Source organism: Periplaneta americana, chromosome 1 (genome assembly GCF_040183065.1).
Source record: "Periplaneta americana isolate PAMFEO1 chromosome 1, P.americana_PAMFEO1_priV1, whole genome shotgun sequence".
In the NCBI taxonomy this organism is placed as follows: Eukaryota; Metazoa; Arthropoda; class Insecta; order Blattodea; family Blattidae; genus Periplaneta; species Periplaneta americana.
The window spans coordinates 130,666,589-130,683,650 of record NC_091117.1 but is presented as its reverse complement, the minus strand read 5'-3'; the positions used below and the strand labels follow the sequence as shown (position 1 = coordinate 130,683,650).

Sequence of the window (17,062 nt, the reverse complement as noted above, 5' to 3'; positions counted from 1 at the left end):
CACAACACACACCAGGAAATAGCTGCGCTACGACTGCGACAGTCAGCAAACGATTCTTGGACAATTAAACGCTTTTTAAGTGGATAATTGAACAAATCTATTGTGAAGACAGCTGCAAGACTTTTGCAAGGTCAACAAACAACAAGTAAGCAAGCAGGCTTGCTACTCCTACCAGTGCGCGGCAAACGAATGATGCTCCCTCATAGGAAAAAACCCACGCCGCGGGGAAAGCATAACTGATCGCACTGTACTGCCAACACCGTTAGTACCAACTGACTACAAGCCAACTTTACAGTTCACATCCCTTAAAACATTACTATACACGTAGAAAAACCTAAATCGGGATAAATTATGACGTCTTGGCAAAATTCAAGACAAATTGGCGTCCCGAAATGCCTTCGAAAAAAATCCGGGACAGAGTGTCCAAATTCAGGAATGACCCGAAAAAATCGGGATGGATGATCACCTTACTATTAGGAGTATGTTTAGTAATACAAATTATAACAGGAGTACTTTTAGCAATGCATTATTGTTCAAATATTAAAATAGCATTCTCAAGATAAACTTTTTAGGATCTAACTTATTGTTATATATTCATTATGTTTCAGAAAATCTAAATTGTTGGTGTTGTTTAGGCAAATGTCCGAAGACAGAGTGAATCCTCATAAGTTACAACAATAAGTTATCACTCATAAAGCAAATAAGTCAGAAGATAATGGTGTAGATAGCCAGTTCCTTTCCCCCTCCATTGCATAGGCCTACATTGCTGACTAGTAACATATTCCACTAATCAGAATGATGTAAATTATGAAATATAATAGAGCAATTTTCAGAAGAGAGTAAGAAATACGACTGCCTGGATGTCGCAGTCGGTAGAGTGCTGGCCTTCTGTGCCCGAGATTGCGGGTTCGATCCCGGCCCAGGTCGATGGCATTTAAGTGTACTTATGTCAGTACATTTACTGGCACGTAAACGAATTCCTGCGGGACAAAATTCCGGCACACCGGTAACACTTATACAATCTCGGCAGTTGTGAGCGTCGATAAAACATTATTACTTAAGTAAGAAATGCGTTCGCGAATACAATTTTGTTACAATAATTCAACAGTACAACTGTAGTTTAATTTAATAAACATATTTGTAGTTAATCCTTCTCAAATTTCAAGAAGTTGCAGCGTTCAAATTTTAGTGTCATTTAAATGGTCATCAAAATCCGTGCTCTGATTACTAATGATGGTGATTTCAGAATAATTAGATATATCAGTAAATTCGTAAGGATCATATTGACGATACTTCAGTATTGCGAATCCTGCATCACAAAACAAAACAAGTCCATCGCTGTGGAGTAATAGTTAGCATGCCTGACCATGAAATAAGCTGGCCCAGGTTTAAATCCTGGTTGGGACAAGTTACCTGATTAAGATTTTTTCCGGGGTTTTTCCTCAACCCATTAAGAGCAAATGCTGGGTAACGTTCGGCGCTGGACTTTGGACTCTTTTCGCTGGCATCATCACCTTCATATCATTCAGACGTCGTAAAATAACCAATTAAAAAATCTTTTAATATGCATGGTTTATTTTAATTTTCCAAATATAACTTAACATAGTGTGTTACTTCACTATAAAATACATTTAAAAATATCTATACAAAGTAACGGTTGTTGTATCACAATATTATGAAATAATACTTGAGCAAAACTACTGTACCAATATGGCAAAAGAATGTTTTGCTGCTCTTTGTTCTGCTGCAAGCTTCTTTGATGCCAATTTTTTTGCTGCTAGTTTCTGTGCTTCTAGATGCTTCATATAAGCTAGGAAACAAGTCCACAGCAAACTGCACATCCCAACAAATGGAACCCTGTTCCTCTCTGGCACGAGCGTGTGATTGATGGTCTGCACTATTGGCCATACACATGCGCCAACCTGTAACATGATTATGATTAATGTAGTTCGCAATTTATTTGTTCGCTTCGCACTGTAGTCTTAAGTGTCTGTAACAGAGATTGTGCAACATCGCACCACAAGGGGTCACATAACTTCACTTCATTTGGAATCCTTATTATTATAGATCAGGTAGCTACACCCGTAAAGTAATAGTGTAGCATTCAATTGGACTGGTAATTAAAATTTGAATTTTGAATTCATTTTTGTATGTATTCCAATAAGTCATGTAATAATGGAAAAAAAAAAAAAAAAATAGAAAAGTAAAGTTTGATATTTCCGTCTTTGACTTATTTATTAAAATGTCAACGAAGTTATTTTATGCTCGACCATGCCGAAATGTAGTAATTATACACCTGGTAGCAGCCCTTTAATGCATGTCATTAAAGTACACCTATTCATTAAAGTTCAGGTTTTCGATTATTCTCGGATATGCAATCGAAAGACAACTAGCAAAACGTCACGCAGGCTGAAAATCCAATACTGTCGCAGAAGGTTATGTTCTGTTACTATAATAATTAGCGTTAATTGTAAATAATATTCAAATAAATTCAATTTGTCATCTCGTTTTTCAATGTCGAATTCAATTTGAAGGTTATATCAAGTTTAACGTTTATCTTACTCTCTAGATCAAGGTCGTCGACATTCGTTGCCCGGAAAAAATCAATACTTTCGCGTCTGCGCACATCTCACAATTTACGAGATTGCACTAGGTCAGTTCGCTCCCCAGTCACATAAGAATAACATGAATACTTCTGAATAATTTCAAGTTAGAAATATGGTCGAGCATAAAAAGTCGTATGAAACTTGCCCATAATGGTAATTAAGACGCTCGTATGAAAATTATGAAACTCGCTTGCGCTCGTTTCATAAACATCCTCGCGTCTTAATTACTATCATTATAGGCTCGTTGCATAATGTACTATTTGCTAATACATCTTATTACACGTGAACGCTTTCGCCCCTTTTTGTTATGGGCATCATCAGACAACTGTGTAGATATCTATACATATATATGGTGAATAAATCGATATTACATATTGCAAGAGTTTAACCAAATTTTACAAACTTTAAAATTTAAAAACCTTTTAAAAACGTTTTAAAAAAGCTTTCGAATTGAAAAGTAAAGATAATGTAATTTTGTTAGTTAGTTTATTGTGAACCAGCTTTAAGTAGTATTGCGCTGAATGATACACACTGTAATGGCTTTTGACATACTTTTTGCATACACCGTGTATTTTTCGCATACATGACATTGCGTCCACTTCCACGGTCGTACTCTCGATGAAGAAATAAAATTTACAAGAGCCAGATATTGTAGAAAAATGCTATAGCACTAATATATACTGCGCTTTACTACCCTTGACTCTGTGTTTAATGAAGTTTCGTAGTGCTAGCGTAGTAAACAGATGTGCACGCTTCTCATACTTTGCATGAATTGCCACAGCTGCCCTAGAGGTACAGAAGTTTCGTATTTATTGTAGCGTTGAAATCTCTTAAAAACCGTTACGGAAATTACGAGGGCACGGTATACAATAAAGGTTGGGGGGGGGGGGGAAAGGCAAGTGAATCACCCTATGTACACCACTTTATGAAGTTTAATTCTAATAATATATTGCAGGGCGGTTTGTGGTTTCAAAATTAGGGGAGGCTCTCAAGTACCAAAGTGACGATGACAAGAAGAAAACGCACAAATGTTGGTAATACAAGATGCGGCAGAGGAATCGGACGATTTTCAAATGGAAGTAACTTATTAGTTATGTCTATTAGAACAAATCTATTGCTGCCAAAAAAAAAAAAGCTGGTTATGTATGCCATTTTGTTGATATATTTTTAGTTTGTCTTCAAAATTATGTCCTTCAAATGGTGTCCGTCTCTCTCTATGCACTCTTCAAGTCTTTCCCTGAAGTTGCGTGTCGCTCTTTCCAACATTTCGCCATCAATGTCGGCGATTTTCTGGGAAATGGCAATCTTCAAGTCATCAGTTGTTTTGGGCCTGTTTATGTACACTTTGGACTTCAGGTAACACCACAGACGGTACGGTCAGGCTAGCGGGGAGGCCAGGGAATATCGCCACGCCGAGAAATTATGTGCCCTGGAAACATGCGGCGCAGAACTGTCATTGAATTTTCTGCCATATGAACCGTGGCACCATCTTGCTGAAACCATAGGCCTACAATTTGTCTATCAATCCCACGTAGACGCCTATGCAGTTGAAGAAATGTCCTCACCATTTCGACGTAGAGTCCACTATTCACTGTCACAGTGTCCTTGTTCTCCTAAAAAATACGAGGCTATGACGCAGTATCTAGACACAGCACACCAAACTGTAACCTTTGCACAGAGAAACGGACGCTCGTGTAGTTCGTTAGAATTTTCAGAGGTCCAGTATCTAAAGTTCTGCTTATTAACATAACCATTTAAATGGAACTGTGCCTCATCACTAATGAACATAACTTAGTCAGCCAAAATTTCCACTATTCTCTCCGCGAATGTCCTGCGTTGGACATTGTCTCCCTCATTCAATTCCTAAACAATCATAAGTCTATATGGATGAAACTTAAGATCTGAATGCAATATTCGGCGCACAGAACGTTCTGAAAGTTGCAGTACTATAGCCTGATGTCTAGATGATCGATGTGGACTTCTCGTAACAGCCACACTTACTCGCTCAATGTTATCTGGCGTTCGTACACTTCGAACGTGTCCTGGTGATTTCTTCTTGCAAGCTGATGCTGATAATCGAAAGTTTTGTACCCATCTCAATACGGTATTGCGAGCAGGAACGGCTCTGTGGCGACCAACATTAAATTGAAAACGAAAGGCACTCTGGGTTTTCACAACTGAATCACCATTCTTGAAAAATGTCTCGATAACGAAAGCACGATACTCCAAGCTCCATACTTTCATGATTACACAAAATGGCATCAAAAATGCTAACAAACGACGGTCGATCGACATCCATAACCCCTCATGTTGGTCAGTAAATTACCTTCTAAAACCGTCCGATTCCTTTGCCGCACCTTGTATTAACATGTTATATGATGCAGGCTTCCTTAATAATTTATAGTTTTGTAAATGAAGTGAGCTCTCCTCTCTTTCTGTGTTGCAAAGTGACCAATTACGAGCTCGTTGAAATTTGGTGAAGGCAGTAATTTCTTCTCCATCCAACACATTGCAAGCACACAAAATCTGCCTCCCTTCATTTTATTTCGCGTGAAAGTTTTTCAGTTTCTCCAGTAAAAAAGACATTTTTATTTTCGCACCCACATAACCACTCAGCCGCGTTATACAGACCCATACTAAAATTTCTAGTATAAGCTTTCTTGTTATTGCACTCATTTTGAACTTGCACAATTTTTAGTTGTGATCTTGCGGACCCTAGTGATTTTAATTTCAATTTCGTTTAGAAATTCAGGTTTTTTTGCAAAGTTCTGAACATAGATTTCTAACACATCGCACTTTATCACTGCTATTATCACAATCACAAGGATATTAAAATACACGCAAGAATAGAACAGAAAATCTCGGTACCGGTACTTATAACAACACAACTCTTAAGAACTCAAGATAACCGTTCACTGAGAACTATCGTCACTATACTGACAAACTCTGCAATATGCTCTCTCACAGCCATTATGTGCCAACATGAAAACATTGATTTTGGGAAACACGTCTTGTAATACTGTAAATATGCATTTAGTAGGCCTATCATAATTGTCTTACTGTATTTAAAGTCTACATCGCTAAACTAAAAGTTTAAATACCTGTCAACAATTGTATAATTACATCAATGATAAATTAAAATTGAAATAAAAACTCTTTTCAAGCGCCATAACCATATGTTTTTTGCAACATAGAGTCTTTACCGCTATTTCTGGAGGCCAGTAGAAATCTGTCAATCACTCCACCCCAGTCCAAGTCCCAAGTGCAGTGGCGACGCTAAAGTGTAAATACTGGGTAGGCTGAAAAAAATTTGCTTTTTTAAAATATCTTTTCATACAGGATATGTTTCACGACTTTTCTACCCATTTTTTTGTCTCAGAGCATCCTGCTAGCCAAGGATATTTCTTATACCATTGAAATTTAAATTTTCTAGTTTGTTTTCCTCCACCCGCAATTCTAATATGTAAATGTAGTGTCGATCTCCTATCTTCGTAGGGTCATTTTATTTCATACGCCCAACTTGGAAACGGAGTTTCTCTTTCAATTATGCAAATAATGACCTCAATGTTCTCTCAGTATGAGCCACTTTACACAAGATTAATATTTGTAACACACACACGCAAGAACTTTTGATTAAAGTAACACTCAACAATGTAGCGCATTGACAGAAGGCGAACATAGCGCGGAGTATTATATCTCGGTTGAGGCTAGCCCCGCGTCCTGCTACTGAGCCGTAGCGAATCAATATCCCTCCTCCCTGACCTTCCCTCAAGCTTGCGAGTGCCCCTGCCTATGAGCGAGGGCGTCGCGCGTCGCTACGAGGCTTTTGTCACAAGCCTCTCGCAGTGGAATGATACCAACATTGAGTTTAACATACAGAAGGATAGGAGTAAAATCAAGTATTACGACACATCATTATTACGAACTTATACTGTTACTAGATATAATAACTCAATTTTTTTAGTAGGCTAAGCCTCAGAAGCCTCTTAACCTTTGTACTACCAGACATTTTTGTGACACTGAATACCATGGGGTCAATGCTGATCTTAGTATTAAAAAAATCGGGAAAAAATACTTACATTTTCAATACTGACATTTACACACAAAATTAGTCTTCAGCCATTGTTTTCATCATAATTTATTCATAAAATAATTATTTAACTACAATATCAAAATTTTTATACAGTTATTGATACTGATGTGTAGAGAGGTAATACATTTCTTCAAACATTTTTCATATGTGCTTCGAAGTACATATATTAATTACTATATTGTTTGCATATCAAATGGGCTTGACATGTAATCTTTGCACAACTTGAGCGCTTGCTTGAACGTTTTTGGTCAACAGAAGTGCCCCGATAAAAGTCCTAATCTTCCGATTTTATCCATCACAATTATTATTTCAGTCAACATTGGGAACTGAACCCGAGAGCACCTAGTGATAGAGACACGCGCTAGATATTCTATTTTAGGATATTATACAGTAAGGATATAACTTACTGTTTTGTACTATGTTATTTAACGATGCTGTATCAACTACTGGGTTGCAAATCTAGCTTTCAGGTATAGCTCCCTGTGAAGTTGATTTGAATAATCTCAAGGGAAAAATTGTTCTGGGGCTGGGTATCGAACCCGGGACCTTTGGCTAAACGCACCAACGCTCTACGAACTGAGCTACCCAGGAACTCTACCAGACACCGATGCAATAGAGTTTCTGGGTAGTTCAGTTGGTAGAATGAAGTCAAAGGTCCCGGGCTCGATACCCTGCCCAGGAACAATTTTTCCCTTGAAATTATTCAACTGCTGGGTTATGTAGCGTCGATGGAACTGATGATAGCGAAATGGTATTTGGCGAGATGAGACAGATGATTCGGCATAGATTACCAGACATTCGCCTTAGGGTTGGGGAAAACCTCGGAAAGAACCCAACCAGGTTATTAGCGCAAGCGGGACTCGAACCGACACCCGAGCGCAAATCCGGATCAGCAGGCAAACACGCTACCGCCTGAGCTACGCCAGTGACCATGACTTGAAAATGCGTTGGACAGCAACAGTCAAAATTTTCATCCTCACTGTGAGACGAGGACTCGATACTTGATGCACAATAACTACTCGAAGCATCACCATCTTCAAGACTCTCGGTGGCGTCAAATTCCCCATTGTCATCAGAAAGGTTCTGGTCATCGTTCGTCAACAACGTAACATCACAATAGCATCATTTTGTTCTAACAAAATTTTCATAATCGCATCATTTTGTTCTAACAAAATTTTCATAGTTCATAATCAGACAGATTTAGACCTACAGGTTGCGGGTTCGATCCCGGGCCAGGTCGATGGCATTTAAATGTGCGTAAATGCGACAGGCTCATGTCAGTAGATTTACTGGCATGTAAAAGAACTCCTGCGGGACAAAATTCCGGCACATCCGGCGACGCTGATATAACCTCTGCAGTTGCGAGCGTCGTTAAATAAAACATAACATTTTTTAGACCTACAGCAGCCGTAGTGTAGTTGCTCATCAGACCGCAAAACAAAGGCAGTTAATTGCTGAAGTATTAGTGAAATTTTGCCGAAAAATTAAGAACTGGACTAAAGAGTGTCATAATCTGCCACTAGGTGGTGTGTCCGCAATAAATTACTAGCTACACAAAATGTCATTTTGGGGTCAATGTTAACCCCGCGGTACTAGATGTAATTAAATCAATATTTCAGAACTGAAAATGGTAGACAAGAAATATTTTACAGGAGTGTCATTAACCTAAAATAAATAGAAGTCAAAAGGGGGGAAGGAGATATCAACGATTTGTTTAATGCCTGGGGTCACCATTGACCCCACGATAGTAGGAGGGTTAAGAGCTTCGCCACTGATAAACACTGACATTGTTATTACATTTTCAAATAAAATTTAAAGTTTGTCTCCAGTTTCTATAAGTAAGGCATACATCTCCATATTCTCCATTCCGACATTCAGTTTAAGTTTTTCTTAGTGACTTGTATGTTACAAGAGCTTACTAGACGATGCACCTATATTAATGCTTATTCCAGTCAGTATAAACATAGCTTGGCAATAAACACAATTTCAGGTTTCTGAATAAGGCTGCAAAAATGATGTGTAATATGTGTGTGGATTTCATTTGTAAAATATATTTCATTATAAATAAGTTTAAATTAAATCGGATTAACACAGTATGCATCCAGAAGGAAATGAGTGTGGATTGGAACGACCGGAGTCTGTTCAGTAACCTATAAATGAAACAAAGTCAGGATAGGCGAAGAAATGTCTGAGGGAAGTGAAATCGGGAGAGGAGTACGATAAGGATTCCCTTTATCATCTACCCTGTTTAACATCTACTTGGAGGATTTGGTGAAGAACCGTTTTCAGAACATGGGAGGGGTAAAAGTAGAAGGAAGAAGAATAAACTGTATAAGATTTGCTGATATGGCGTTGTTAGCAGAAGAGGAAATGATACTAAGGGATATGCTACTGGAGCTAAATGACAATGTGAACAGTATAAGATGAAGATAAATGCAAAAAGAGGAAGACCATGGTTGTCGCAAGAAAAATAAAGAAGGTAAATTTGTGAATTATAATGAGGCAGTAGAGCAAGTGAACAGCTTCAAATACTTGGGATGTACTACTGTATAAGGAGTAACATGAGCTGCTGCCAGGAAGTCAAAAGGAGGATAGCAATGGCCAAGGAAGCTTTTAATAGAAAAGGAGCATCATCTGCGGACCTCTGGAAAAAGAACTAAGGAAGAGACTAGTGAAGTGCTTTGTGTGGAGTGTGGCATTGCATGGGGCAGAAACATGGACATTACGCCGAAGTGAAGAGAAACGACTAGAAGCATTTGAAATGTAGATATGGAGAAGAATGGTGCGTGTGGACAGACAGAATAAGAAATGTAGTTGTGTTGGAAAGCGTGGGTGAAGAAAGAATGATGCTGAAACTGATGAAGAGAAAAAGGAATTGGTTGCATTACTGGCTGAGAAGAAACTGCTTCTGAAGGCTGCACTGGAAGGAATGGTGAACGGGAGAAAAGTTCGGGCAGAAGAAGGTATCAGATAATAGACGGCATTAAGATATGTGGATCATATGCGGAGACTAAGAGGAAGGCAGAAAATAGGAAAGATGGTAGAATGCTGGATTTGCAGTGAAAGACCTGCCCATGGGCAGAACACTTATGTATGTATGTATGTATTTATGTATGTATGTATGTAACACAGTATAGGCTAAAATACAGGAAATGGCTTACGACTGGGTGAGGGAACCCATAATCTGAGAGGGCGTAAGAGAAAGCTAAAGATGAAGAATTAAATCGGATATGAGCAATAGTCTCTGACAATATGTACTGGACTTTACAATCAAGAGATTCTATGACATTCACATCACGTCGACAATAAACTGAATATACTTTTTTATTTCTGGAGTTCCACCTTATAATAATAAAATAATAATATGCTTCACAATTATTTATAATTATGTAGGCCTAAATGAAACAAAAACGTTGAGTATACGAAGGTGAAAAGTTATATGTGTGACATGTATCAAATAATAAGGCCATAAAATACTTCACAATTATTCAGAATTATGTAGCCTAAACAAAACAAAAACTTAGAGTATACAAAGGTGAAAAATTATATGTGTTGTATGTACGATTCATATGTTGATCATACCTGGTACGTGGGAATGAACTTGGCTCCAACTTCGGTAGCTGCATCGCTCAGTGTTTTCCCTTCCATTAATGTCATAAGGAAAAAGAAACACACCATAGCAAAAGGTGTGTAAGTAAATTGTTCAACAATTGCCTGAAAAGAGTTTTTAGTTGATTATTTTTTATTCCTTTGGTGTACAGACGAAGATATTATTATTTTTTTCACTTCATTCCTGAAGTCTTCCATGCAAGTAAGTAAAAAACATAATAACCAAGCTACAAGGAAAACTAAAAAAATTATCTTGAAAATCAAATAGGCCTATACATATATAAAAATAATATCACCACTACCACCATCACCATCATCACCACCACCACCACCATCATCATCATCATCATCATCATCATCATCATCATCATCATCATCATCATCATCATCAAAAAGATATTGTTTTTTGCAGCCGTTTGTCGATATTCAGTTTCTCCGACGTTTCGATAGTATGGATCAGGGGCGAGCTGCAGAGCTGCAGCACTCCCTGCTTTGACAGGAAAATAAAAATAATATTTATTTCAATTTGTAGAAGAATTGTTACAGCTTTTATAGGTAAATTGCTTTATATTTCATCTGGCCGGGAATATGTACTATTATCTTATGCATTATCTTTTTGCGCGTCGACTGTACTGGAATTGACACCGCATTCAAAGTCGTCCTGGGATCTGCAGGGTAGGACAGATCTTAGAGAGTGTGTCTTGCTAGGTCAGGGGGTGGAGAGGTGAAGGGAAGCAGAGGGAAACTGCCGCTGTTTAAAACCCATATTTCGCTGCAGTGGTTTCCAGAGCCAGGCGACAAGGGAAGATCTTTCCTCCCCTCCCACACCGCTATTGTAATGCTACTTCAAATGGATTCTCTATTCCCTTGAAACTTAATGACAAAATTTTTATTTTCTCTTCACATACTTCTTGTTGTAGAATCTTATCGAGTTAATATAACGAAATTAATATTCTCCTTTGCCTTATTATTACGTATATATCCAGCAGAACCTAATATTTGCCTTAACTCAAAATGATTGCACGAGTATAGTCCTTTTGATATAGCACGTAAAATACGAAAGAGACTTCTTTTCCAGTTTTAGAAAATTGTTGACCATCAGTATATCTGAGTGTTGCTTTGGTGTGACGTTTTAGTACTGTAACTTAACCAGTGGAAATATGCAAGCATGAGGGTGTGTGTGTGAAGTACAGAATATTCATTTTATTTTTCTCAACTTTCCCTTGCTGGGAAAATTGATGTAATGAAGTGAAATTAGAGGATCTTTCGTTACTCAATTTAAATCTTACTCAAGCTTCATTCAGCCGAAATAGTGCATATATGTAAGGAAGTATAACAATAAAATTTACGCTGAGCATTTGTGATTGCCTCCTCTTCGGTGGTGATACTGCATAGACTAGGAATGGTGTGACAGATTTAGGACAATTGCCCCTAAAAATTAAAAAGCACGAATCTTCGCAATCTCACCTGAAAAATGTTGTTTCATTGGCTATGTTAGGCAAAACTAATATTGCTGCGCAATTAAGTGAAACGAACAGAACAAAAAACTTTCTCAAACATAATCAAGACGTGAGAAAAAATCGTGAAATTATTTTTAAAATTGCAAGTTGAGTGTCTGCCGATCAAAAATTCAGACTGAAATCGATGGTATTAGTTTTTTTTAGTGATTAGCAAATGATGCCACAGACATCTCCCAACTAAGTCAGAAAGTTTTGGTTTTTCTGTATGTAGTGCATTTATGTTTGTCCTATACTGATTAGTAATGGTATCAAGAAGTGAAATTTGTATGTACCAAAATCTACTGCAGCTCTCTCAATCCACAAGTTCACGAGCCGCCACTGGTATGGATGCATACAAATCCATAGTATCAGTTCTGAAACGCAGGAGAAATTGAATCTAAAATGGTGCAAACATATCAAACGATAAAACATGTATGTAGGCCTAGTTCCCAAATATGAGAAATTAAATCTCAGCATATAGTTTCAAAAGCCAGAATTTTCACAATTTAATCACACTGACAACAGTAATAATAATAATAATAATAATAATAATAATAATGAATCTAATATTAAATGAAATATAAGGAATTGGGCAATACCGGACTATATTCAGAGCTAGACGTTCTACCATTGATCAACTGTTTACAGTTAAAATCCTTTTAGAAAAGGCCTGGGAATATAAAATTGAAATATATAAAATGTTCGTAAACTTCTATAAATCATGACATTAGGCCCTATCAAAAGAGAGAAATTATTTCATACACTATAATAAAATCACTTGGTATCCTTAACAAACAATTAGACTAATCAAAATTGCAATGGAAGCCTCTACTTACCATGAGTACAAATGGTGTCGCACTGCAGATGGTTTTAAAGTAAAAAATGGATTGAAGCACGGAGATGGAATAGCACCATTAGGTCTAGTCTATCCACGAATGCTTATTTCGTCACTCTTGGACGTAAAAGTGAAGACGATTGTGCCCACAAACAACGGAACATTAGATATTTCGGCTCACGAGGCTTGAAGTTAGGATCCTTGTTCCGTTTTAAGAATAAGTAATTGTCCATGAGTAACAAGCGTGCAAAAAACACACACACTGAAAATCCCTAGCAATCCCTACATCCCTTTTCGTGTGAAAAATCCCTACGCCCAGGGATAAACCCTACACATGGCAACAATAGAAGTGAGCAGCTGACTTACTGACTGACTACTCGGCACTACAGCCCTATGTGTGCCTTGGCCTCCTTCACAATCAGCCCCATTCTCTTCTATTTCCAATCTTTTCTCTCCATCTCCTCATGTTCATAATTTTCAGATCTTCCATCACATTATCCGACCATCGTATTGTAGGTCTTCCTCGCTTCCTTATTGAGTAACATCTTGCTTTAAACACTTTTAGAGGTATTCTATTCTCATCCATTCGTTCTAGGTGACCTAGCCATTGCAGCCTTAGTGATTTTATAAATCTTACTATATCTTCTCCTTTAATAAGTTGGTTGATTTCCTCATTATATCGAATTCTCCACATGCCGTTATCCAAAACAGGTCCATAAATTCTTCTCATTATTTTACGTTCAAATTTCCTTAAAGAACTTTGGTCTGATTTCATCAGTGTCCAAGTTTCTGCGCCTTATGTAACAATTGGCCTTATTAATGTTTTATATATCTGTATTTAATCTGTCCTGGTTAATATTTTACTTTTTAGCAATTTCAGATTTGCAAAATATGCTTTATTCCCTGCTTGAATCCGGTCTTTTATTGTGGCACTCATTTTGATTCCATTATCCATTATATTCCCCAGATAGCGGAATTCTGCTACTTCCTTAAATACTTTCTGTTCAATCTGCAAGTCACACGGCGTGCTTTTTTCTTCTGAGGCTGATAATATCATATATTTTGTCTTTTCTATGTTAACTCTGTCCCATTTTTTCTGCTTCCTTCTCTAATTCTTTATATACTTCTATTATTTTATAGTTAGTCCTGGTTGCAATGACTATATCGTCAGCATATAAAGTGAGCAGCTAGTCGCTACTAAATGAATTCAATCAAAGAAAGTTTTTATTGTTAAAACAGACTTTCTTTATGAATTCCATAATAATAATAATAATAATAATAATAATAATAATAATAATAATAATAATAATAATAATAATAATAATTTAGTTGATTGTACCATGTACCACAAGTTCTATTATGATAGGGTACGCAAAAATACCATAATTTACTCAGTATTATAAAAATATGAAAATATATATTAGGCCTATACTTCTCTGTTAAATTTAATGTAATGTAGCAATTGTCAAATGGTTCTCAGCACTTCCATTAATGTTGCTGCAGTTCATTTTTTCCCTGTAATGTTCATAATTATTAGGAATATTAAATCCAGGCATTTGAGATGGGCAGGGCATGTAGCACGTACGGGCGAATCCAGAAATTCATATAGAGTTTAGTTGGAAGACCTATGGGAAAAAGACCTTTGGGGAGGCCGAGACGTAGATGGGAAGGTAATATTGAAATGGATTTCTGGGAGGTGGGGTATGATTGTAGAGACTAGATTACTCTTGTTCAGGATAGGGACCGATGGCAGGCTTATGTGAGGGCGGCAATGAACCTCCGGGTTCCTTAAATGCCATAAGTAAGTAAATGTATGCAACAAAGTAGGGAACTCGCCTCGCCATTCAACAAAGACTGAATTATTCGGATTATTTTAACAAACACCTGCTTCCAATATAATCATTTTTCATTATTGAGATGCATTAACTTTTAGCAGTTGAAGTAATTAATTTAACCCTTAAATTGGCAATGTATCCTATAGTATACAACAGGTTAATAGGCTATATGCTATAATATTAATAGAACAATAGAAAAAAATAGGTAGGAAAATAAAAATTTCACAATACTATAATACTATATCAGGACTGTCGCCGGGCAGTAACCTGAACACATGTTTCAGCGTCACATTGTTGAAAGGTAACTCCATCTGTTAGCACAACCATAAAGCATCTAATAGATGCTATAGAGTTACCAACAACAAACAAAAAAAAACTATAATATTGCACAACATATAAAATATGGACATTGCGATAGTTGTTTTCTTTACAGTCCGACACGGTTTAATAAACTAGTATAAGAAATGAAGTTTTGCCAATTTAAGGGTTAATCATAATAGGTATTGTGCGTAGACGTACCAGTTGTTCACAGTGAATAGTTATCGCTGCTATGGAATCTAGTGAAGATAATAAATGGCCCGAAACACCAAAAAATAAATTGACACAGCGTGGTGAAGTTGCGAAATAGGAGTATATATGTCCAAAACATCGAAAACATGAATATAGTGGAGAATTTGTTAGGAAAATGAACGTGACTTCAAGCCCTGATTGGGGCCTGTATTCAAGGTTCCTTGTTAACTGTATAATGATTCCATGAGAGAAGATATTTATGTTATACGCAACCACATAAAACCAAACAAACACGCAGCCATCACATAAACATTGTTTTAACAAATTTCTCATTTGAAAATTTGTAGAATATGTATCATACAGTCCTACTTCAGATGTTTAGGTTTCTCCATGTAAAAGAATACGCCTAGGTTCAGTTAAAAAATAATAATTTTTATTAAGAAAATAATATGTTATTATAAAATTTAATAATAGCTACTCTTATGTTATGTTGTTCATAATTACATTAAATGTATCATAAAATGGTTGTTCTCATAAATAAGGGAAATTAATTGTTGCATACAAATATAATAGGCCTACTATAATTTAGAAGTGTTAGTAGCCCTACATAATGAGTGGCTGACAGGTTGGCATCACTACTTTGCAGTTCAACAATTGCGCCAGAACTGACGATATGCAAACGAACAAGTGAGATTTCTTGTTTCCTGGACTGTCCGAAACTCAGATGCTCAACGCCTAACAACTGCGGAAATGAGATTTCTAAGGAGGACTGTCGTCTACAGCTGGCTTGACCACAAAAGGAATGAACTAATTACAAAAGAATTGCAAATTACACCTATTTATGAACATCTCAACCACTATAGACAAAAATGGCTTAACCATGTCAATAGGATGGACCGTTCTAGACTCCCAAGACAAATATTCTCCGCTGTATACCACATGGAAGACGATCTTTGGTACGCCCCCTGAAAAGGTGGACGGAAACCGTAACAGGCCACTAGGCCTAATACCTGCAAGAATGATGATGATGATTATGATGATGATTATTATTATTATTATTATTATTATTATTATTATTATTATTATACTTACATACTTACGGCTTTTAAGGAACCCGCAGGTTCATTTCCATCACATTATAAGCACGCCATCGGTCCTTATCCTGTGCAAGATTAATCCAGTCTCTACAATCTACAATCATATCCCACCTCCCTCAAATCCATTTTAATCTTATCCTGTCATCTACGCCTCGGCCTCCCCAAAGGTATTTTTCCCTCCAGCGTCCCAACCAACACTTTATATGCATTTCTGGATTCGTCCATACGTGCTACATGCGCTGTCCATCTCAAATGTCTGGATTTAATATTCCCAATTATGTCAGGTGAAGAAAAGAATGCGTGCAGTTCTGCGTTGTGTAACTTTCTCCATTCTCGTGTTATTATTATTATTATTATTATTATTATTATTATTATTATTATTATTATTATTATTATTATCATCATCATCATCATCATCATCAATATCATCATCATTATTATTCCATCATCGCCTCCCTTTGCGGCATAGGGTATGCGGGCCCTTAGTTATGCTCCTGAACACCAACTTTCTTTCTGTTCCTCCTTTTCTGGCTGTACGCACAAAAACTCAGGTTGCCTGATCTTAACGCGGGATTGGACAGGATATAATGAACTAGAAGTAGTGGGTGGAAAAATTGAATAACTTTACATGTCTGTGCCTATTCCTTCTCTAACCTTTCTTTTGCTAATCGCCAATAACATATCTTCATTGACCTTGAATTTCTTATGTTGTAACGTTATTTCTTCGGACTGTAGTTCCCAGTGTGGGTCGCGACCCCATGGGGAGGAGGGGCGTGTAAATAACTGAAGGAGGTCGCGAGATGATTTACGAAATAAAACGAAAAACGCCTTTTATAACAAACATTTATGTTTTATTCATAACGTTGAACATAAAAATATGTCTCAGTAATTATAAAGTAAAAAAATAATATGATTAATGTCTCTGTTTTTCAGACAGTAGCTTCTCAAATATGAACTCTGTATTCGTTACACACACAC

General features: G+C 37.0%; 1 protein-coding gene across 1 annotated transcript in view; it reads right to left on the bottom strand.

Moving 5' to 3' along the window:
• Positions 1-1,555: 1,555 nt before the first annotated feature.
• The window catches only part of LOC138700990 (mpv17-like protein), a 28,298-nt gene continuing 12,791 nt past the window's right edge, over positions 1,556-17,062 (bottom strand). Inside the window, exons 3-4 of the mRNA XM_069827462.1 lie at positions 10,282-10,413; positions 1,556-1,922 (exon numbers count right to left, since the gene is read on the bottom strand). Coding sequence (XP_069683563.1) covers positions 1,698-1,922; positions 10,282-10,413 — 357 coding nt within the window. The 3' untranslated portion in view covers positions 1,556-1,697. The remainder of the gene's footprint in view (positions 1,923-10,281; positions 10,414-17,062) is intronic.